We start from the raw sequence: 20,522 nt of genomic DNA, 5'->3' as shown, positions 1-20,522 counted from the left end.
CATTTATGTAATTTCAATGGCTGTTTTCATACAATGGCAGAGCTGTGTTGTTGCAACAAAGACCTTATAGCCTGAAAGCCTACAATATTTACCGTCTGGCCCCTTTATAGAAAAAGCCTGCCATTCTATGCATCTACTCCAACCTACTAACTGTTCTTTCCAGACAAAAAACCCAAGTTTGGAAGATGTGTTTTCTATGTCTTCATCCAAGTTATTGAGAATTCTGACTCCAATATGGTCTAATCCAAAGTGCCAGTAAAATCCCTCCTCACCTCCCTCTTGCCTAACACAAATCTATTAGTTACCACCAAAAGCATGACAAGAAGTTTATTATACTCCAGGCTACAATCATTCTTTCCCACAAGGCTGTCACAGAAATGCCAATTTTCTGGTTGAAATCCATACATACTTAAGCTAATATGACTTTCAGTTTAGGATACTGGTAAACCCATCAAACATATCATCTAGACTTTCTCTTATGGGTCACGGACATAATTTTAAAAATCAGCAATGTTACTGGGCTGTGATATAGTCATTCCCTGGTGGCACCCGGAGATAGGTATGTCTCAGCCTATTCAGACTGCTCTAACACCAGAGACCGAGTGGCTTTTAAACAATAGAAGTTTATTCCTCATGGTTCTAGAGGCTGGGAAATCCGAGATCAAGGGCTCAGCAGATTCGGTATCTTGCTGTGGTATCCTCACACAGCAGAAAGGATGAGGGATGTCCCTGGTGTCCCTTTGGTAAGGGTGCTAACGGTATTCATGACCTCCCAAAGGCTTCACCTGCCAGTATCATCACAATGGGGGTTAGGTTTTTAATGTATGGATTTTGGGGGGACCCAGACATTCATTCAATCCCTTGCAGGCTGGAACTTTTTTTGCCTTACTTAATAAGAAGCCTGAGCCAACTTTGCTTGCTTAGGTCTTACGAATGCTTTCCAAGGCGTGCAAGTCTGAGGAGTCAGAGGAACTGGCAGCTGTCACTTCTCCATGCCAACAGCGAGCTAACTTGTAACAGTGCTGTCCCCCAGTCTAACCTGTTCTCTAGTCTAACGTCATGCTCCTGCCTCACTGTGGATGTGCAAACCACACGAACGAGGGCGATCGAATTACACAGAAAGTAGAGGCGAATGTTCTCTCGGGGTCTACCACGTGAATCTTACGAACTCACGTCTACACTCTGCGACACCGATTTTGGCTTTTTGTAAGTGGGTCTGCTGCACACGTATTAGTTCATTTCATCGCATTTGACATAGTAGAAGCTGCCGCATAGCTAAAGTCTGCAAAAGTCGGCCGGGGCTGCACTGCTTACTGAATGTTTCAGTGAAATGCGGAACTTGTCACGTTGGGGCTGAAACGACTTGCTCGAAACTAACACAGCAGATCATACAACCTCTGCTCACAGCACACGGCCGGCAGGACTCATGGAGCTGCTTCAGCCCCCAGGCGGCATGCTGGCTTCCAAATTTCAGAAATCAGGAGTCCAAAGACACCAGATTCCAAATCTCGTCTGGCTCGTTTTTATAGGTAAAATGCTGTCCCTAAAACAATCTGCCTTCAGAAACACTCTACAAAAAAAAGTGCTGGAGTAAAAATCCAAAAATCAGAAAACATCACTCCTCGTAATGAGGGTTAAACCCTACGCCCATGCTACGATGCTTCCACAGACATCCCTGCCTCCCGATTAGACAAAAACCACTAACCTGCACTCAGCACAAATCACAAAAAAGCACAGCATTCATCTATCAATATTAAAGCTAATACATTGATGTCAGCATACCATGGCGCAGAGCAAAGATCTATTATTACACGCATCATCAACGCCCGGAAGAAACAAGGCATGCTTCATTCTCATTCTGAAAAAAAGAAAAAAATCCTTGGAAGAAAATATTTCTTCCTGTATGTGCACATGTGCACTTTAGTGTCCCGTGGGCTTATTCCTTTATTTATGACTTACATCTGGTCCTGAAATACGGTACAGGGAGGGAGAACATTTTTGCCGCAGCGTTTGTTTGGGATTCTTTCTTTGCTGGTAGTGTCATTCCCCTGGAGCTTTTTGCCAAAACTGTCCTGCACAGAAAAGTTTGTGTAAAGATGTTCCCTTTTAAACTGCATGAATTCTGAAATACAGAAGTTTGAAAGAACGTAAAACGTCACACACACGAGGCAGGCTGCCTTCACTATTTACATTACCATAAAGCAACCTCAGATACAGTGACACAATCTAGCATCTGGTGTACTGAGCTGCACACAGGCGTCCGGGGGGATGTCCCAAGGCAGCTGCACCTAACATCTGGAGATTTCGGGCAGGAAAAGTCAGCCATGTCGGCCACTGTCATGATGAGAAATTAAGCGATCCGTGTTCATGTCCCATGGGCAGTGGAGGCACAGGGAGACTGTTCCTGGCCAACTTACTGGCCTGGCTGACTTCTTAGGAACACTGGCGGTCAGTATTCAAACACAACACAGGACCTGTCTTCCTCCAAAGTAATTCTTTCAGTGGCTTCTCACTGTGCTACAAATAATGGCCAGACTCCCTAACCTTACTTCCCAGACCTTTAGTTAGTGGACCCTTGAAGGCTATGTTCTCCTGTCCAAATCGTGGCAGGCACTGTATCTCTTCACTTGCAACCTCCAGCCTCCTTCCTCACCGCCTCCAACTTCTAACTCCTACTCATCCTTCATCCCCCAGTTCAGCCGTCACTTCCTCCAGGAAGCCCTCCCCTGTGTCTCAAATGTAGCTTAGGCGCTCCTTGTGAATTCCCACACCCCTGTGTATTTCCTCCACAAAAGCAACGATCACTCTACACTGTGCCTTCACACTTCTCCGACTGCAACCCAAAGTCTTTTCAAAAAAACAAAAACAAAAACGACAAAGAACAATCTTACGATGGATTCAAATATGTGACACAGAAATGCTAAAACACACGTAGACCTGTTCTGTTGAGGAAGGGGTGGACAGCCTGAAGCGATATACGCTCAGCCCCCTGGCACACAGGCGATGACCTCTAAGGTGCTTCTAGAAAATCCTGGGGCTCTCCAGAATGCATCTGAAAGGCACGTGCAATACACTAGAACTAAGCATGGACTTGTTTCTACTGCCCAGAGACTGCAGGCTGTAAGAAGGCAGGAACCCTGCATGTTTTATTCAAAACGTGCTAGATAACCCTTCATCCGGCACAACAACTGGCAAAGATTAGGGACCCAATAAATAATTGCAAAATACATGAAGAAGTTACAGTAGGGGTCAGCAGCAGAGCTCAGGATAAAGAACTGTTTGCACGCTGGTTTTCAACCTTTCGTGTTTAGAGGACGGTCCCGGTCGAGTCAGGAATGAACTCAACAGAGACAACCTTAAAGAAAGCCAGGGAGCTTGTCCTGACTGGCATGGCTCGGATGGACCAGAAGCCTACAGCTGGTGCACTTAAAAGACGTTCTTATTCTGATATAAAGAAGAATTTCACAAAGATGTTGGCGAAGTACCCATGTACTGCGTGGGTAAGCGCGGGACAGCACGCTTATCACCGGCCATCAGAGACCAATGACTCTGGGGACCTTGCTCCATTGTCTGGCCCTACTGTTCTGAAACAATAAAGCTTTCCTCTCATTCCCTGAAAGGGAAAATCCCATGTCATGGGAAAACCTCAATGTCATTATTGTAACTCACAATCTAGTGGCATTTCCTACTACAGTGTATGTCCACCAGTTTCCACCCACCCATTTAGAAGAATTTGTATTAAACAGGCAAGTCAAAGTTATATTACATTTAAAATATGTGATCATCACTAGGCTCTATGAGATCATGAAACTTTAATATCCTCAGAGTCGAAAAGAAAATATGAACACAGAAGAACATAAGGGCTGGCCCTAATGCGATTCTTCGCTTTCAGTCACTTAAAAATAATTTATTGTGGGCGCCTGGGTGGCTCAGTCGGTTGAGCGTCCGACTTCGGCTCAGGTCATGATCTCACGGTCTGTGGGTTCGAGCCCCGCGTCGGGCTCTGTGCTGACAGCTCAGAGCCTGGAGCCCGTTTCAGATTCTGTGTCTCCCTCTCTCTCTGCCCCTCCCCTGTTCATGCTCTGTCTCTCTCTGTCTCAAAAATAAATAAACATTAAAAAAATTTAAAAAAAATAATTTATTGTAAATTAATACTGCAGTGTATAGAATAGACATCCTATAGATAGGAGCGTGTGTGTCTGTGTATGTGTGTGTGTATATACATATAGGATATTGTATGTCAGTTTTACTTCAAAATACAAACCAACCCCAATCATTAATTGTCCTCTGCCTTGTCGCCTTCCCTAAAAGATCTGATGTTCACATGGAAGTCGACGTGCGGTCATCGCTGGTGACAACAGAGACCCATATTATCCAAAACACAAGCTTGACTCCTTAGAGATCCAAGGCCACAATTAGTAAAACTACAGGCCTATCACTAGACAGTGATAAAGTGACAGACACTTGAGGCACTGGCATGGTAAACAAACAAACAAAACTAAATTCAGAATCATTTCCCACCAGCACCTGAAAAAAAAAACACAGAAAACAACAAAATGGATCAAGACAACGAAGAGTATATCCCACACCAACTAGGAAGTTCTATCTAAATTTAAAAACAAATGAGTAGGGGCGCCTGGGTGGCTCAGGCGGTGGAGCGTCCGACTTCGGCTCAGGTCACCATCTGACGGTTCGTGGGTTCAAGCCCCGCGTCGGGCTCTGTGCTGACCGCTCGGAGCCTGGAACCGTGCTTCCGGTTTTGTCTCCCTCCATCGCTGCCCCTCCCCCCTCTCAAAAATAAAGATCAAAAAACCAATAAAATAAAATAAATACAAATAAAAATAAGCAAGTAATACCGTCGGTTAACTGCTACCTTTACGCTTCTGATCCACACTGAGCCAGCAACGCTGGTTGTGACCAGTTGTCACCAAAACACCAACTGTGCAGGCACGGAAATGAGAAGAGGTAGGAATGGGTGTCAAAGGCAAACCAGCGAAAGAAGAACAAATATGATACCAGGAGAAGTATAAATATGCAATTGAGTTCTGCAAACTGTTATACTGGAATCCTTCCTAGCCAGACGATCTACTTTCCCTCAGAGGCAGGGACCAAATTCCACCACCACTGGGTCACCTTCACCCATTCTGCAGCTACAGCGAACGGGTCTGCCGATATCCCTTTTACAACAAGAACACGTTGTGATGGAGAGTTCTGGAAGGCCGGGAGACCGCGGCAGACCAGCCTCCCACACTGGGTACAAGGAGATCATCCCGTATCCATTCTAACACTTCCCTGTCATTTCTAGCAATGCCGGCTATCTGGAGCTATCAGCTACAAATAGAATGAAAACAAGGTCTGTGGGTGCATCAGGCTGGACAGAACCCCCACCCCCAACCCTGCTTTCGTGCCCATGACAGGAGGCCCTCCCTGTTTGCTCCGATCTTGGCTGCAGCATTAGGGAGCAGCTAATCGGGTCAGTGGGAAGAAACTGATGGCACTCAAGTGTGAATGAAGATGCTTCCATCACCAGATGCAGGTTTCTAAAACCCCTGGCCAAGAGTCACGGCTAATTTTTGGCTGTGATTTCCTACCACTTGTAATCCGAGAGCCAGCTCATCCAAGGATGCCAAATTAACGTTTGAAAACTTTGACCTTCTGTATTTCCCCCTGTCCTCCCCAAGCTTACACCCGGTCTTAATCTGACAGTGCAAAGGGCAAGACTATCTATCGTCTCCCTTCACCAAGGAACTCTGGGGGAATAAGTTAAAAACGTCTGGAATCAGAGGTTTTAATTTAATAAGTGATTACTTTCCCTCATCACCTTAACTGTTGTGATGAAAACTTTCCAGACAACGTCTAGACTTTTTCAAAGACCCCTTATTCTCACACCCTCACCAGAACTCTGTGGCACCGTTTCTCAACTGAGTTTTGGCTTTTTTTTTTTTCCATTATCATCATTTGCCCTTCAGAAGCTTGTTTAGACTTTTTTTTTTTTTTTACTAATCACGTCCCTTCCTATCACATGCTCACACCGCAGATATACTGTCTACCTCTTCACACATATGGGCCCTTCAGAGGACCACAAACCATCATACTAGTCAAGATTTTTTCACCCTCCAAGATCTGATTTTGCTGTTTTGGGGGCAATTTTGGGTCTCTTTGAAAAAACATGCCCTGTGACACTGAAAATACGCTGCCTTTTGACAATTCCCCAAACTAAAAACCCATTATGAGTATGAACTTTGCTTTACTCTGTATATAACAATTTTTTTAATCTAACCTTCTCCACCCCCACCCCTCCTATTTTGTTTGTAAAATGAGACCGACATTGAGGAAAAGTGCTGAGCAACCCAAATTAATCAAAGTGTGTGTGTGTGTGTGTGTGTATATACTGTTAGTAAATTGCAAAACAGCTTGAACTAAAATATGAATAAATCGATCCAGGGTAGCTTTTGAACTTTTGATGAAACAAAGCATGTATTATACAGACTAGATAGATGAACAGTGTTCTAACAATGAAAACTAAGAGGCAAGCATGCTTTAAAAAAAATACTACAAGCTGCAGGACTGGGTTTTAGTTGGAATCTTGGGTTGATGGGCAATGGTTACACACTTTTCATTTTCTGTCCTTGACGTCTTGTAAGTGATACTTGGGAGGCTAAGGATTGCAAAATTATGGCTATGAAGTCATGCAAATTATACATGGCATTTTATTCGACACAGCCTAGAGGGCATATAAAGTGCAAACGTTAACAAATGTAAAATCTCAAACTAGGAGAAAAGATCGTCCCCGGTGGAAACATAAACGAGTGAGGCAAAATTGTAAAAGTTTGGTCTTGAGCCCACACCTTTTTTTTTTTTAAGTGTTAGTAAGAAAATGCTGTGCTTTCACTAAGATGGAGGGTATTCAAATAGGCACTGGTGGGGTGTTGCACATAAAAACATCGCGGTAAAGTAACGCTGGGAGTAGGGGGCATCTTCTGGCCAGGAGGTGACTCTTGAGGCTTCCCTGGGCCCCCTGCGCACGCCTACGTCACTTCCTGTGAGTTGCACACACTGAAATCCATAGTGTATCTGTCACCAGAAAATACAGTAAAGTCTTTTCAAAGTTCAAAAGCCTTTCAGCAAAGTCCAAATTCAGGGCACACCAAGAGAGAAACTGATAAGGGAACAAGATGGCCAATATAAATTCACCGAGAACACACACTGCCAAGTCAAACAGTGAAGCCAGCCTGGGGAGGAGTTCCTTGGGGATGTGTTAGAACTTCAGCGGACAGACAGACAGAAAGATACTATTACTGAAGGAAAAAAAACCCAAAAACCTAGGGGTCAGCTCGGGTAAGGTGGGAGAAACAGCTTCAGATTCCCGGGAACACGAGTTGCAGGTGAGAATAAAGGGATAGATCAAGTTCAGACCTGGGGGGTAGCCCGCCGAGAAGCTGACCTAGGTGTCCCCCAGATAAGGGACACAAACAGGCCGGCCTGGGGCCCACGGGGCTTGCTGTACAAACCCTTGTGCTTGTGCCAACACAGGGAGACCTTCTGCGCCTGGAAAGTCACCCTGCGTTGCGGTGAAAGCCCAGCGTCCCCCGGACCCTGAGCTTCGGAGCCAGCGCTGCGCCCCCAGAGGAGGGTCACTGTGGGGACAAACAGCACACATGCTGCACACGGGCACCTCCCCCACATAATCAGTACGGCTGTCACCCTGGTCCAGGCTGACTGCGGGACACAAGGACATCATTCCCTGTCCTCCCGTGGCTACAAGACACATAAGTCGCCCAGACAAAGCCCCTCCCGAGCCCCCATCTACCCGAGTCTCAAGTGCACAGAGCCTGACCCGGGGCGGCGCCGGGACGTGGGGACCTGCCCCCTCGGGGGCCCTGAGCCACCTGACCCCCCCCCCCCCCGCCACCACCCACCCCCCTCCCCCGGAACAGGGACAGCACCCGCCGCCGCGGAGCCTTACCGCGCGTCCCACGAAAGTTTCCCTGTCCCTACAGAAGCGGACGACGGCGACACGTCGGTGACCCGGCGCACGACCCGGCAAACGCGCGAGCCCCTTACCATCTCTCCGGAGGCCGGCGGCGCGCAGGGCCCGCAGGGACGCGCTCTGCGGGGCCGCGGGGGCGTCCCGACAGCCGCACAGGTTGGCGCACACCAGGGTGTAGACGAGACCGAGCGGGCGCATTGGGCCGGCGACCCGAGACGCCGGGCCTGGGCGCTCCCTGCACCGCCCGCTGGAGCGCGTGTGGCCGCCGGCAAAGCCGAGCGGGACGCACAACAGGTTGGCGCGGGCCCGCCCCCTCCGGCGCCCCGCCCCGCCCCGGCGCTCGGGACCCGGCCGGCCCCACCTGCCCTGGCCCTGGGGTCGGGGAGAAACGGCCAGCGCCACCTACCCCTCCCCGCGGGGGTGGGGAGCCCAGCAGGCCCCACCTGCCCTGGCCCCGGTAGGGGGCAGCTCCAGGCCCAGGGCCTCCCCACCAGGGCTCCGCTGTTGCTTGCACACAGTGCGGGACTCACCGCTTGGGGGGATGGGGGGGGTGCTTGGGGATGGGGGCCTAGGCGGGGGGGGGGGGGGGGGAAGGGGGGGTTGGGGGATGGGGCATTGGCTGGGGGGGGGGGGAGTACTTGGGGATGGGGGCCTTGGCATTGGGGGTGTAGGGCTTGTGGATGGGACCTGGGTGGGGGGAGTTCTTGGTGATAGGGCCTTGGCGATGTGGGTGGGGGCTTGGGGATGAGGCCGTGGGGGTGGGGGGTTTGGGGGGCTTGGGGATGGGGCCTTGGCGATGGGGGGAGGTATTGGGATGGGGCCTTGGCGGGGTGAGGGGGGACATGGGGAGGGGGCCTTGGTGGTGGGGATTGGGGGGATGCTTGGGGATGGGGCCTTGGCAGTGGGGGTGGGGATGGGGCCTCACACGGCTGGGGGTTGGGGGATGGAGCCTTGGCGGGAGGTGGGGGGGCATGTAGATGAGGCCTGCAGTTGTCAGTGTTCAGTTTGCAGTGGCTCAGATCAGATCCTGCTTAGTGAGGATGTGACCGGGTGAGGCAGCAAGAGGGTGCAAGGTTAAGGAGCTCCAGTGAGTGTGACCTTAGCAGGGTCCAGGTCATTTCTCAGGGTGGGTGAGGAGTGGGCAGGTCTTTCTTATCTCACAGGGCTCTACCCATGGGGTGTAGTGTACAAGACATGGTCAAGGGCCTTTTATATGCCCACCCACAGCCCCTGCGCATACAAGGGGTTAGAGGTCAGGGGGGCCTCAGCAGGGGTACACCGGCAAGGTGGAGTTGGGAGAGCATCACATTCTGTTCCTTCGTGGTCCTCAGCAGGAGGCAGGGACAGCAGATCTTAGGGCCTCCCTGCTCTCAGTATATGGGAGTTCAGAGGCCCAGACAACTCACTCTAGATTCTAGAAACTTCTGCGTTCACATCTACTTCCCCGGCTAACCAACTGTATTTGGAACAGGAGTGGATCTCACCTCTGCTGCTTCCTAGCTTTGTCACCTTGAGTAAAGCACTTGACCTCTGGAGCCTCAGTGTCTTTACTTAGAAAAGGAAGGTAGCAATTTTTAGTTTGTATGGTTTCGGTGAGAATTATATGAAATGATTTTAGTAGATAGCTCTGTAAGTGATTCAAATCCAAATTCACATAACTTCTCAGCGGTTCACTGGTGAGCCCTAGAAGAGACATTTTCTAGTCTCGTGTGGGCCCCCCAGTCCCTGGCAGTCTGGGGTGTGAGAAGTAAGTGATCTCCACAGAAAGAGAGCCAGAAGCAGCTGAGGAGGGTAGAAAGTTCCGGAGAAGAGACCCTTGGCCATGACACCATCCAACACTGACCAGGGTACCTGAGTTCTTTCCATTAGATTCATGTGGTTCGTCTCTTGGCATTGTGTCTGAGACACTGTTTTACAAAGGGCAGGTTTGTGGGTTGTGAGGTCAATTTCCAGAGCCGCATTATTGTTTTTTCTATTAAGACTTTATTTTTCCAGATAATTTTTAAGTTCACAGCAGAACTGAGTGGAAATTTCAAAGATTTCCCGTACGCACTCTGCCCCAACGCACGGGTAGCCTCTGCTCTCATCACAGGGCACATGGGAGTGGTATATTTGTTAAAACTGATGAACGTGCGTTGACACTTCATAATCACCCTAAGCTTACGTTACGGTACACATAATGCTTACATATGGTACACCTGATGGTTACATTATGGTTCATTCTCGGTGTTTGGACCAAACAATATGGGTTTGGACCAATAATAATGACATATATTCATTGGTAGCTGTAATACAGACTACATTCACTGTTCTAAAAATCCTCTATTCTCCAGCATGATTTTTTCCATAAATACAATCACTCTCAGACTTAATTATCAGAGTTATTATGGCAGATAATAACATTTTATGAATATTTTGTTTCAAATACTCGTAGGGATATAAAAGGTATTTCTATGGGGCATGATCAAAAAGTTTGAAAATCACTAGAAATAAGGCTGATCACATTGTCTCAAAATATAATCAATCCCTTGGGGCGCCTGGGTGGCTTGGTCGGTTAGGCATCCAACTTCGGCTCAGGTCATGATCTCACACTCCGTGAGTTCGAGTCCCGCGTCGGGCTCTGTGCTGACAGCTCAGAACCTGGAGCCTGTTTCAGATTCTGTGTCTCCCCCTCTCTCTCTGCCCCTCCCCTGTTCGTGCTCTGTCTCTCTCTGTCTCAAAAATAAATAAACGTTAAAAAAAAAAATTAAAAAAAAAAACAAAATATAATCAATCCCTTTAAGAGGCACCCAGCGGAGGCATAAGATTTGGGTTTGCATTCAATCATTGACTCATCCAACAAGTATTAATTAAGCAATAGATTTGCCCTTTGCCGTGCTCTAGTCTAAAAACCCTAGGGATAAAATACCGAACATGAGAGAGAAAGTCTGAAGCCGTCGGAGCTCACGTTTAATGAAAGAGAGAGCATAAACAAATATATAATAGAGATTTTATATTTTAATAAAAAAAGCGAGTCAAAGACTAATAAGATAGGTGTAGGGCTAATTAAAATGTATTGTACCATTTTTAAAAAGTAGTTGAAAATGCTTATTACATTTCAGGCCCATCTCCTGAAATGAGACTATAGGAAAAACTAAAAAAGTGTGCAAGAGGCTTAAGTCATGACAAGCATCAAAATGCCAAAGAGGATTATTTATCTCGATATCTTTCATAAAATACTGAATTTAAAGCATCGAAAGTAGTGTTGCCTGAGATACGAATACTGTGTGCTGTGTAAAGGCATTGTAAATTCATATTATCAAGTATTTTAGCTGGGAACAGTAGAGGACGTCACATGGAGTCTGCATTTTCTTGATCTTTAATGTCACTAAATATCCAAAATCAATAATAAAACCAAAACAACTAGGCATAGGCACTCAATAAAGATATAGTGAGAGGCTGAGGAAGGTCAGGTATGAAAATAAAAGATAAAACGATTCAACGTACTTTTTACCTGTATCTTAAACTAACAGCAAAACATTGAATTTGACACCTCATTGTTTTAAATGCTCGGTTAGAAGAGCTTGAACCAACACGATTAAATTGGATTTATAAATATTTATTACTATTCATAATAACAGAAATCCACTAATCTATATCCATTGTTCAATGACATTCATATAACTGTAAAAGTACTCTAGTGTTCAGAAACAATTTTTAAATACGAGAGTAATTTATAATAGGCGTGCAAAGTGCCATTTATCCCAAACACATGTTCTAGCAGTAACAATTTGCTAAAAGGGTAGGTCAGGATGTGACACTACTTTTTATCATATACTCTTTTCCTTAAAGTAAAACACAAGAGTGGTGTTTTCCACTACATTTTCAAATTTGCTTGGCTTTTTCACTAACTCATAAAAGCCACAGTGGAAAACAAATGAAATGGGGCTTGTGTCATTTTCGCAGGTGGCTCATACCAAGTATTTTTTTTTTTAAACTTGTATAGCCTTTAAGTTACAACTCGGTGCAGGACCTTTGTCTTGACTATGGTAACCATGGAACGAAGCCTACCGTCTTCAAAGAGGACATCTAGGCATCATCCTCCACTCACCCATCTCAGAGAAAGCCAGGCACTCTGACCTAAAACTCCCGATTTCTGCTCTGCCGGTGACCACCGAGCTTTGGCAGTATTGAACTTGCATGGGACATAGATCCGTTCCTCCAAAATGAGGGTGTTATACTAGATGACCTTCAAGATTTCTTTTGGAAATCTATTTTGTTTCCTTTGTTAAGCTTTTCCATCTCTCTCTCTCTCTCTCCCTCCTCTTCTCTGTCTCTTTCCTGCCCCACCCCCCTTTTACCACGGTCTATATATGTGGCTTTATCAAGCTCAAATGCATTTTAAATAGTTGTTGGAAAAAGCACGTGCAAGAATAACAGTATTCTGCAAACTTTAACGGGCGGATACTTGAAATATCATTCACTCATGTGTGTGTCAGCCCCCCTCATCTGCGGTTTCCCTTTCCAGAGGTCAGCCGAGGTCCAGACCCCACGAAACCTCCTCCTGCCGAATCTTTGGAAAGTCAGCAGTAGCCTAGCTCTGTGTCACCGTGCCTGCGACCGTCCTCACGTCCTACCATCTCATCTGGCAGGCATTCGCTCACGTCAACTCCTCATAAGAAGCGTGAGTCCAGCAAGATATTTGAGAGAGAGACCACATCCCCATAACTTGTAGTACCGTATAATAAAATTGTTATAATTGTTCACTAGTTACTGTTGTCAATCCCTCAATGTGCCTGGTTCATAAATTAAACTTTATCATACACTCAAAGGTTCATTTATCATCCAATCCTAATAGTTACTTTTGCTTTCAAAATTCTGTTTTCTCTACAAAACCAGTGGTTCTAAGGCATAACAATACAGACAAGGAGAATATGTTTTAGTGGTGGAAATAATGAAGGAGATGAAATATAACTGATTAAAATCACAACAGACTTAGAACAGAGACAAGATAAACTGTCTGCTTTAAGACAGTTAGCAAAACGATTTCGACCTATGCTTTGGCTCAGAAAAACCGGATTAAACTCAGTTTATTTTTGTAATTGAATAAAAGATAATGTTTCAATCGTTGGTGCCAAAAAATTAAATTGAATATTCATAAGATGACAAACCGTGGTAAATTTTCTTAGTTCCGAACAATTTGAGGGACCTAGAATACCAGCACGGTTACAGAATATTTTATATCAAGTCTGTGCAAAATATGCCATTAAATTATGACTACTCATCAACAAAAAGCACATAATTTTTTGACCCATTCAATGCCTGTCTTTTAACAATTAAGTTTTCCTCTTGTTAAACTCTGTCACATCTTTAACTGACTCGTTTGCTACATGTATCGTATTTATTCTTTTATTCCCATTATTATTAATAGTAAAATAATGTGCAAAGACTTTGAAAGCACCTTTTCTTAAAAGTATCACATTATCTGTGTTTAAAGAGGGAGGAAATGACTCTGAAAATATGTCTCTTAGGAGACTTGAAACTTAATGATTTATTTACTCTCTTCCAAAACAGCATTAATGTCTTCCTCTTCCCAATTATTAGTGAGGGAGCCCGACCTCTGAGCATTGTTCTTTCTCAATAGGCCATAGTACTGAGTTCCTTCTGGTTAAGTACTTTTAAAATTGTAACTGTGGGGTGCCTGGGGGGCTCAGTGGGTTAAATATCTGACTTCGGCTCAGGTCATGATCTCACAGTTTGTGGGTTCAAATCCCCACGTCAGGCTCTGTGCTGACAGCTCAGAGCCTGGAGCCTGCTTCCGATTCTGTGTCTCTCTGCCCCCCGCCCCCACCACTTTTGCTCTCTCTGTCTCTCTCTCTCTCTCTCAAATAAATAAACAAAATTTTTTCAACGAAGAATAAAATTATAATTGCAATGGCGCATACTAAATAAATGTATAGCATAAAATTATAAGACAACTCTTCTCTACTTGGTACCCTCAAATCGAAGCCCATTTCTATTTCCTGGGTCCTAACTTGAAGACAGTTACAGCACATGGCAATACAATCATAAACCCAGGGGTGTTCAACGTATACTACACTCTTTTACTCTGTGTGTAATGTATACGTACAATCACCACACAGTGTCTAGATTCCCAGGTAGCGATGTCACATACAATTCATCCAGCTGACATACTCTGAGCGCTAACTTCCAGATTTGATCTTTAAGAACTGGGTTTGTTGCGACGACCAGCTTGACTTTTTGACAGCTCACAGAGCCAGTCAGCCAGTCGGGTAGTCTGTCGCGTCAAGCGTCCGTTTTCTTTTATTTCATTGAATTGACCAGTGATTCCGCGTCATAGAATGAGTCGCTGAGTTATGCATCCGCCATGGAGAAGAATCGCTACATCTGGAATTTTTCTTCAGCTTAGTTGTACGTTTTATTTCCATGTATCCGTTCTTGAGCTGCAATATCTAAATTTAAGGTTTCAAAGAGGAATATGTTGCCTATCCTGCAGGATTCCTTCTTAATCGATCTGGGATGTCTGCCAGTCTCCTTCAGAATGCCTTGCTTTTATCTTTATAAGATTGGCTTACATCCAGCGAACTGTCATACTTTGCGTTCTCCTCATACCTTGGCATTTCTCGAGCAAGAAATTGGTATTCGGGTCTTTAATGTCCCTTTCCTGGAGTGAGAATTTTATTTCAATCAAGAAAATATTTTCTAATATTTATGCCCCTTGGAATTCCATATTATACATTTATTCTTTTCAGCTGAGCCCATTTTGAATTTATTAATGACAGTATTTAAAACTTGTGCATTTAATCCTTATTAATGACCAGATTCTTTTTTTCTAGCCAACTAATTTAACTCTTCTGATGTGTAATTTTCCTACATTCAAGGAGTTGCTTTTGAGGGGTTGAGACCGAGGCCATCTTTTGCGTTCTGAAATCTCAGTTATCTTTTCTGACTTCCCTCCCTACTTTTTTTTCTACAAAAGAAAATAACATTGCACCATGGAAGAGAAATAAGCATCAAAAGTCTTGCACAAAATTACTAATGCAGTTTACTTTTTTAAAAAATGATTATTTACCTATTTTGAGAGAGAGAGCAGGAGCAGGGGAGAGGCCAAGAGAGAGAGGGAGAGAGAGAATCCCAAGCAGGCTCCACATGGTCAGCGCAGAGCCTGACAGGGGGCTCAAACTCACGAACCGTGAGATCATAACCAAAGCCAAAATCAAGAGAGAGACACTCAACCAACTGAGACACCCAGGAGCCCCAATACAGTTTACTTTTAATAAGCTAACTTAATCACATCATTAGACACTAACCCTAATTTTTCTCTAAGATTTTTTTTTTCTTTTGAGGTCTCAAGGAATTTGTTTCCTGTATAAAGGCAAGAAGTGTCCCTTGTTTGAAATTGTTAAACATTTACCAGTGTGAGACTGTTTTGACAAAGTGTGGACAATATTTGCCTGTGTCATTGACATAATCTTACAAATACATTTTCGGTATTCTAATTAAAGAATCCTGCAGTGACCCTAAAGTCTAATATAATGTGGCATCTTTGCAAGGTCATGATGTGTGTTTCACGATTATATTTTTTAGGTTTGAGCATAGGCTAATAGCAAAGCTATGAAGAGTCAACACTAATTCAAGTTGTTTCTTGGCCATTTCTGTTTTAGGGTTGGCTGGAGTGACACTCCAAACCTCTCAGGAAGGTTGGAAGGAAGCAGCAACCTTGTAGAGTAGGACAATCAATGAGACGCAATTTCAGAATGGGCCGCACAGAGGGAAACACAATAAAAATTTAACAAAGAAAGGATGTGGGATACAATACCAAAGAAGTAGGTCATTTCAAGGGAACAAAGGCAAAAAAAATCCAGATCTGTCCAATTTATAGTTCCTTAAATGGCTTGGCTTTAAAATCTGCTTGGGCGCCCTATGTAAATGTCGGAAAACTAATGTGCATGGTAATGAGGCCATAGGAGCAGTGAAGTATCTGTGTGGAGACCCTGTCCTAATGATTAGGAAGATAAAAGCATGGGAGTGGGAGACCTGTGGTAGGGGTGAAGGTGCAGAGACACCGAGAGATGATCTGTAAACACTTGAAGACCCAATTTACAGAAGAGTAAACAAACTTTCCCTCCTCTGTAAAGCATGGAAAATTAGCGCAGGGGGCTGGCTAGGAGGGACATTCCAATTATTACCCTGTTTAAAAAGCACAAAAAAACCTAATGTGACCTGTTTCAGAATAGAATTAAATGTACCTGGGGGTGCCTGGGTGGCTCGGTTGAGCGTCCGGCTTCAGCTCAGGTCATGATCTCGCGGTTCATGGGTTCGAGTCCCACGTGGAGCTCTGTGCTGAACGCTTGCTCAGAGCCTGGAGCCTGCTCCAGATTCTGTCCTTCTTTCTCTGCCCTTTCCCCACTCGTGCTCTGTCTCACTGTGTCTCTCAAAAAAAAAAGAAAAAAGAATGAAATGTACCTGAAGATAGAGGTTGTTGTTCTGTTTTGTTTTGTTTTGTTTTAATTACTGAAAGCATTATCATGGGGACTTGGTAAACAGCAGGAACATTAAAAATGAAGTGGCTTCACCAAGGACAAGTTTTGGAAACTTTTTCCCAACTCTAGGATATTGTCCTTTTGTAGTTAGCTCCCCCCAAAAAATTATTTAGTTTTTGGACAATAATCCTATCATATTCGGCACAGCTGGGAATTTTAATAGTTCTGTTTCAGGTCATTTTCAAATGTTTGTAGTTATTAGGAGTGTTGGCCAGACCCCCAGGAAGCACAGCAGCATTCTTAATATGGCCCTAAGGCATATGCAGGACAACCTTATATTGAGAATAAAAAATATGCAAATTAATGATCTTAATCTGACCAACACCTTGAACAGGGCGATGACCACACATATATTTTTCCCTAATGCATTAAAGTTGACGTAATTGTTTTTCTAGTGCGATATTAATTTTACCAAGCTTGGAAAGTTGTTGAATTCACTTTTGAGGCCAAACAAAACTGCAGAAAATATGAAAACATTAAGGCCAATAAAATCTGGTATAACTTACTTTGCACGTTGTTTTGAAAATACTCATGCAGCAACTTAAGGAACTATAATAAAACCAAGGGGCCATCTCTGAACAGCCAAACTAGGTGTTCCAAAGATCATTCTCGAAAGTCTGTATACTTCACTCTGTGGGAAAACTTTAGGCCCTAAGTCAGAGCTGGCTTGGTCTTACTTTGTGCATCATTTTAAGCAGATCAAATATGAGGTTTCTCTATTAAGTAGCAAACTGGAGGGTGAAACACAAGAATAATAATATGGCAGAATTGAGAGTGAGAGAGGACTTTTACAAATGTATACAAGAAGAACCTAGAACTCAGTATGGGGTCTGTGCCTATTTACTATGCTTGCAAATATCCCGATGTATCTCTTTGGAGCTCAGAGATATCAATGGGATGTCCATTAATTGAAAAATATAACAATGGTGCTAAATTACTGTGAATACATTTGAATTCCATTGGCTATATTCTATTTAGTAGGGTAAATTTTTACATTGTCAATATAATGGAAATTTACTTTTAAAGATCAGATATTAGGGGCACCTGGGTGGCTCAGTGTGTTGGGCATCAGACTCGATTTTGGCTCAGGTCATGATCCCAGGGTCATGGGACCGAGCCCTATGCACAGCATGGAGCCTGCTTGGGACTCTCTCTCCCTCTTTCTCTCTCTGTCTCAAAAAATCAGATATTAGTATTATGACATATATGTATAGGTATACAAGTTAACTCCAACTTAAACCAAAGCAATAGTTGGTTAGCATTTGTACAAACAAATTTTGTCAGAAAGCAGCATTGCAGATTTTGAATACTTAGTTCTCACACACCTTTGTCTAAATAAACACATGAGGATTTTGTTAATTTGTATAAACAATACTAGAGATGAATTTTCATTGCTGAAGTGAATACGGTTCTAGATATGTGGTTGGTAGGAAATGTTGGTGAGACTCCCGTCTGGAATGAACGAAGTATAAGAATTTAGCAAGGTTAGCAGTCGAATGCCTTTGGTGCAGAGCACGGTCTTGACCAGACCCCATCGGACCTACATTCTCTCGCTTCACAGAGTTCCTTATCTCCTGAACTAGGTACAAGGCCAGCCAGTCCTACTTCCAGGATGCCACTGTGTTGACCTCAGAGTAAGTCTGTCATGCACGGCACCGGGAGCGTCTAAGCAGAATTAGACTGTGCCCAGAGCGGCTGTAAGAACTGGTTATTTGTTTTGTACTTGTTTACTAGTAACGTTTATCTGAAATAAAACAATTTGTGGGAAAGTTCCAGGGGGAAGAACATTTAGCCTTCATCTACCTTAACCCATTTTATTGGGTAAAAATGGGTCGCATTTACCCAATAAGCCTACCATTTGCTTCATGACCATATTAGGTCAGTTTGCAAAACAAACATATGTGATATAATTGTGTAAGCACACTGTATGATAGAAGGCCAATAATTTTGCAAAAAAATAAAATTCTATTACCTAAAATTTATATTATGACCACCTCAAATTTTGATAATACTGGATAAATATGCAATTATCTGTATTAAAATCAAACTCAACCTTTTATTTTTAGTAATTTAGAGTTCCACATAGCAAAGAGAATACACTAGAAAGAAACCTCACAAAGAATATTAGATAACTATAAAAGACTTTTTTCAAAGAGTGTTCCTTAAAGCACACATTTTATAACATATTATATTAATAATGTTCTATAATAAAATAATTTTCAGAAACACTACGTAATTTGCCACTCTTAGATAATCACAATATACATCAATTTATTACAGGCTCTGAGAAAGTTGTATTAAAGAATCCTGTTTAATTTTGCTTAATCCAGCATTTCCCCAACATATAATAGTGAATTAGAAGGAAATCTGACTTGGACGGAACTTTAAATTGAATTCTATGCTCAATATTTGGGTTGGGCACTCATAAACTAAACTTCATATATTTTTTAAAAATTTTTAATGTTTATGTATTTTTGAGAGAGAGAGAGACAGAGCATGAGCAGGGGAGGGGCAGAGAGAGAGGGAGACACAGAATCCAAAACAGGCTCCAGGCTCCGAGCTGTCAGCACAGAGCCCGACATGGGGCTGGAACCCATGAACCATGAGTTCATGACCTGAGGCAAAGTCGGACGCCCAACCAACTGAGCCTTCCAGGCGCCCTAAACTAAACTTGATATTTAAGAAGACTACCAGAAAGGTGAGGGACATGAAAATACTGAGTCACTAAAACAGAAGACATTGGAGAATACATGTAAAAGTAAGTTTCTGCACATAAAATCGTTGTCCTGGATAGGAAAGAGAAAATCTACTTGGCGTATTTGGCAAACAGTACGCCGCATATCATCAATTCTAAGATGCATTTCATTTTCTCATTTTGAACAGCTCTACAATCAGGACAAACCCTTGGTGTCTCTCAAATGCTCTTGGCCAGGGGCAGTCATAATATGGTCGACATCACTTGTGGCCTCTGGTAAGAGTAAGAACACGCAAGCATCAAACTTTATGAGATGGTGTTTGTGGATAGAAGAACGTTTCAAAGACAATAGTGGAGCATTTTGTAAACAAATGCTGTATTCTCGACACTCTTGATGACTCAGAAAATGACATTATATGGAAAAATACAGAGTTAAATCTTTCTCAACCAAAAAATTATTCAGGAGAGTTGGATTCTGAATTGGAACAAGCTTCAGGGATACTTAAACCAGTGTATTCTGCTAATAATTTCATTTTTATTTATGCACAGAAGTAATTTAAAAAATTATGTATGAATAAGTTATGTATGAAAATTATGTATGAAAGGGTTCTTTGAATAAGCATAACATTTCTAAAGATAACAAAGCATTGATTAGTTTAATTAGTAGTTTAATTGACAGCTTTTTTTTCTTTCTCAAGGGTACACAAAATAATGGCACATCTTAAGACTTTACCTTGGCTATGTTTAATTATGTTAATTCTCCAATGGATGCTAGAATTTTAAAATATCTGTCTTGCCATCAAATTTCTCAAAAGAATTCAACAATTTTTTACTAAATAGCTTTTATTTTCAGATAGACGTGTGTTCAGACTGACCATTTTTAGCAAGTCATAGAGAATTGATCAAACTGAAATATGTCTATACAATAGCTACAATGGCAATACTTGGCCTAAAATTTGGGCAGCCCAGTGGATTTTTGCCCCAGTGTGTTGGTTGGCGCCTGATAGGGATGATGGTGAAAACAATGAAGTTGACCAAAAAATGTGTTAAAGATTTACTGCCATATGAATCTGCAATTATTTGATAAGCACTTGGCCAAAAATCTGATGCATGCATTTCCTTTCTAAAATCTGCGATGAGATTTTTGTCTGCGCTGATGCATTAAGTGACTGAAGCTGCTTCCAGATTTTTTGTTTTGTCATTCTTCCTCATCACTGACTGCTGGTTGTGTTACACTTCAGTAGATTTGAAATTCAGTAGTAGGAAAGCTATGATCGCCAAAATACATACATTC

The 20,522-nt window shown here is 43.4% G+C and overlaps 1 protein-coding gene across 2 annotated transcripts in view; it reads right to left on the bottom strand.

The window, feature by feature from the left end:
• Window positions 1–8,340, bottom strand: part of PDGFD (platelet derived growth factor D) — a 221,723-nt gene extending 213,383 nt beyond the window's left edge. Inside the window, exon 1 of one of the 2 annotated variants that reach the window (XM_053900564.1) lies at window positions 8,065–8,340. In XM_053900564.1, the coding sequence (XP_053756539.1) occupies window positions 8,065–8,188 (124 nt within the window). In that variant the 5' untranslated portion in view covers window positions 8,189–8,340. The remainder of the gene's footprint in view (window positions 1–8,064) is intronic. The other variant, XM_053900563.1, reaches the window with a different exon arrangement.
• Window positions 8,341–20,522: the final 12,182 nt, after the last annotated feature.

Source organism: Panthera pardus, unplaced genomic scaffold (genome assembly GCF_024362965.1).
Source record: "Panthera pardus isolate Hobbes unplaced genomic scaffold, ASM2436296v1 HiC_scaffold_12, whole genome shotgun sequence".
NCBI lineage: Eukaryota > Metazoa > Chordata > Mammalia > Carnivora > Felidae > Panthera > Panthera pardus.
This window is presented reverse-complemented; position numbering and strand designations above follow the sequence as displayed.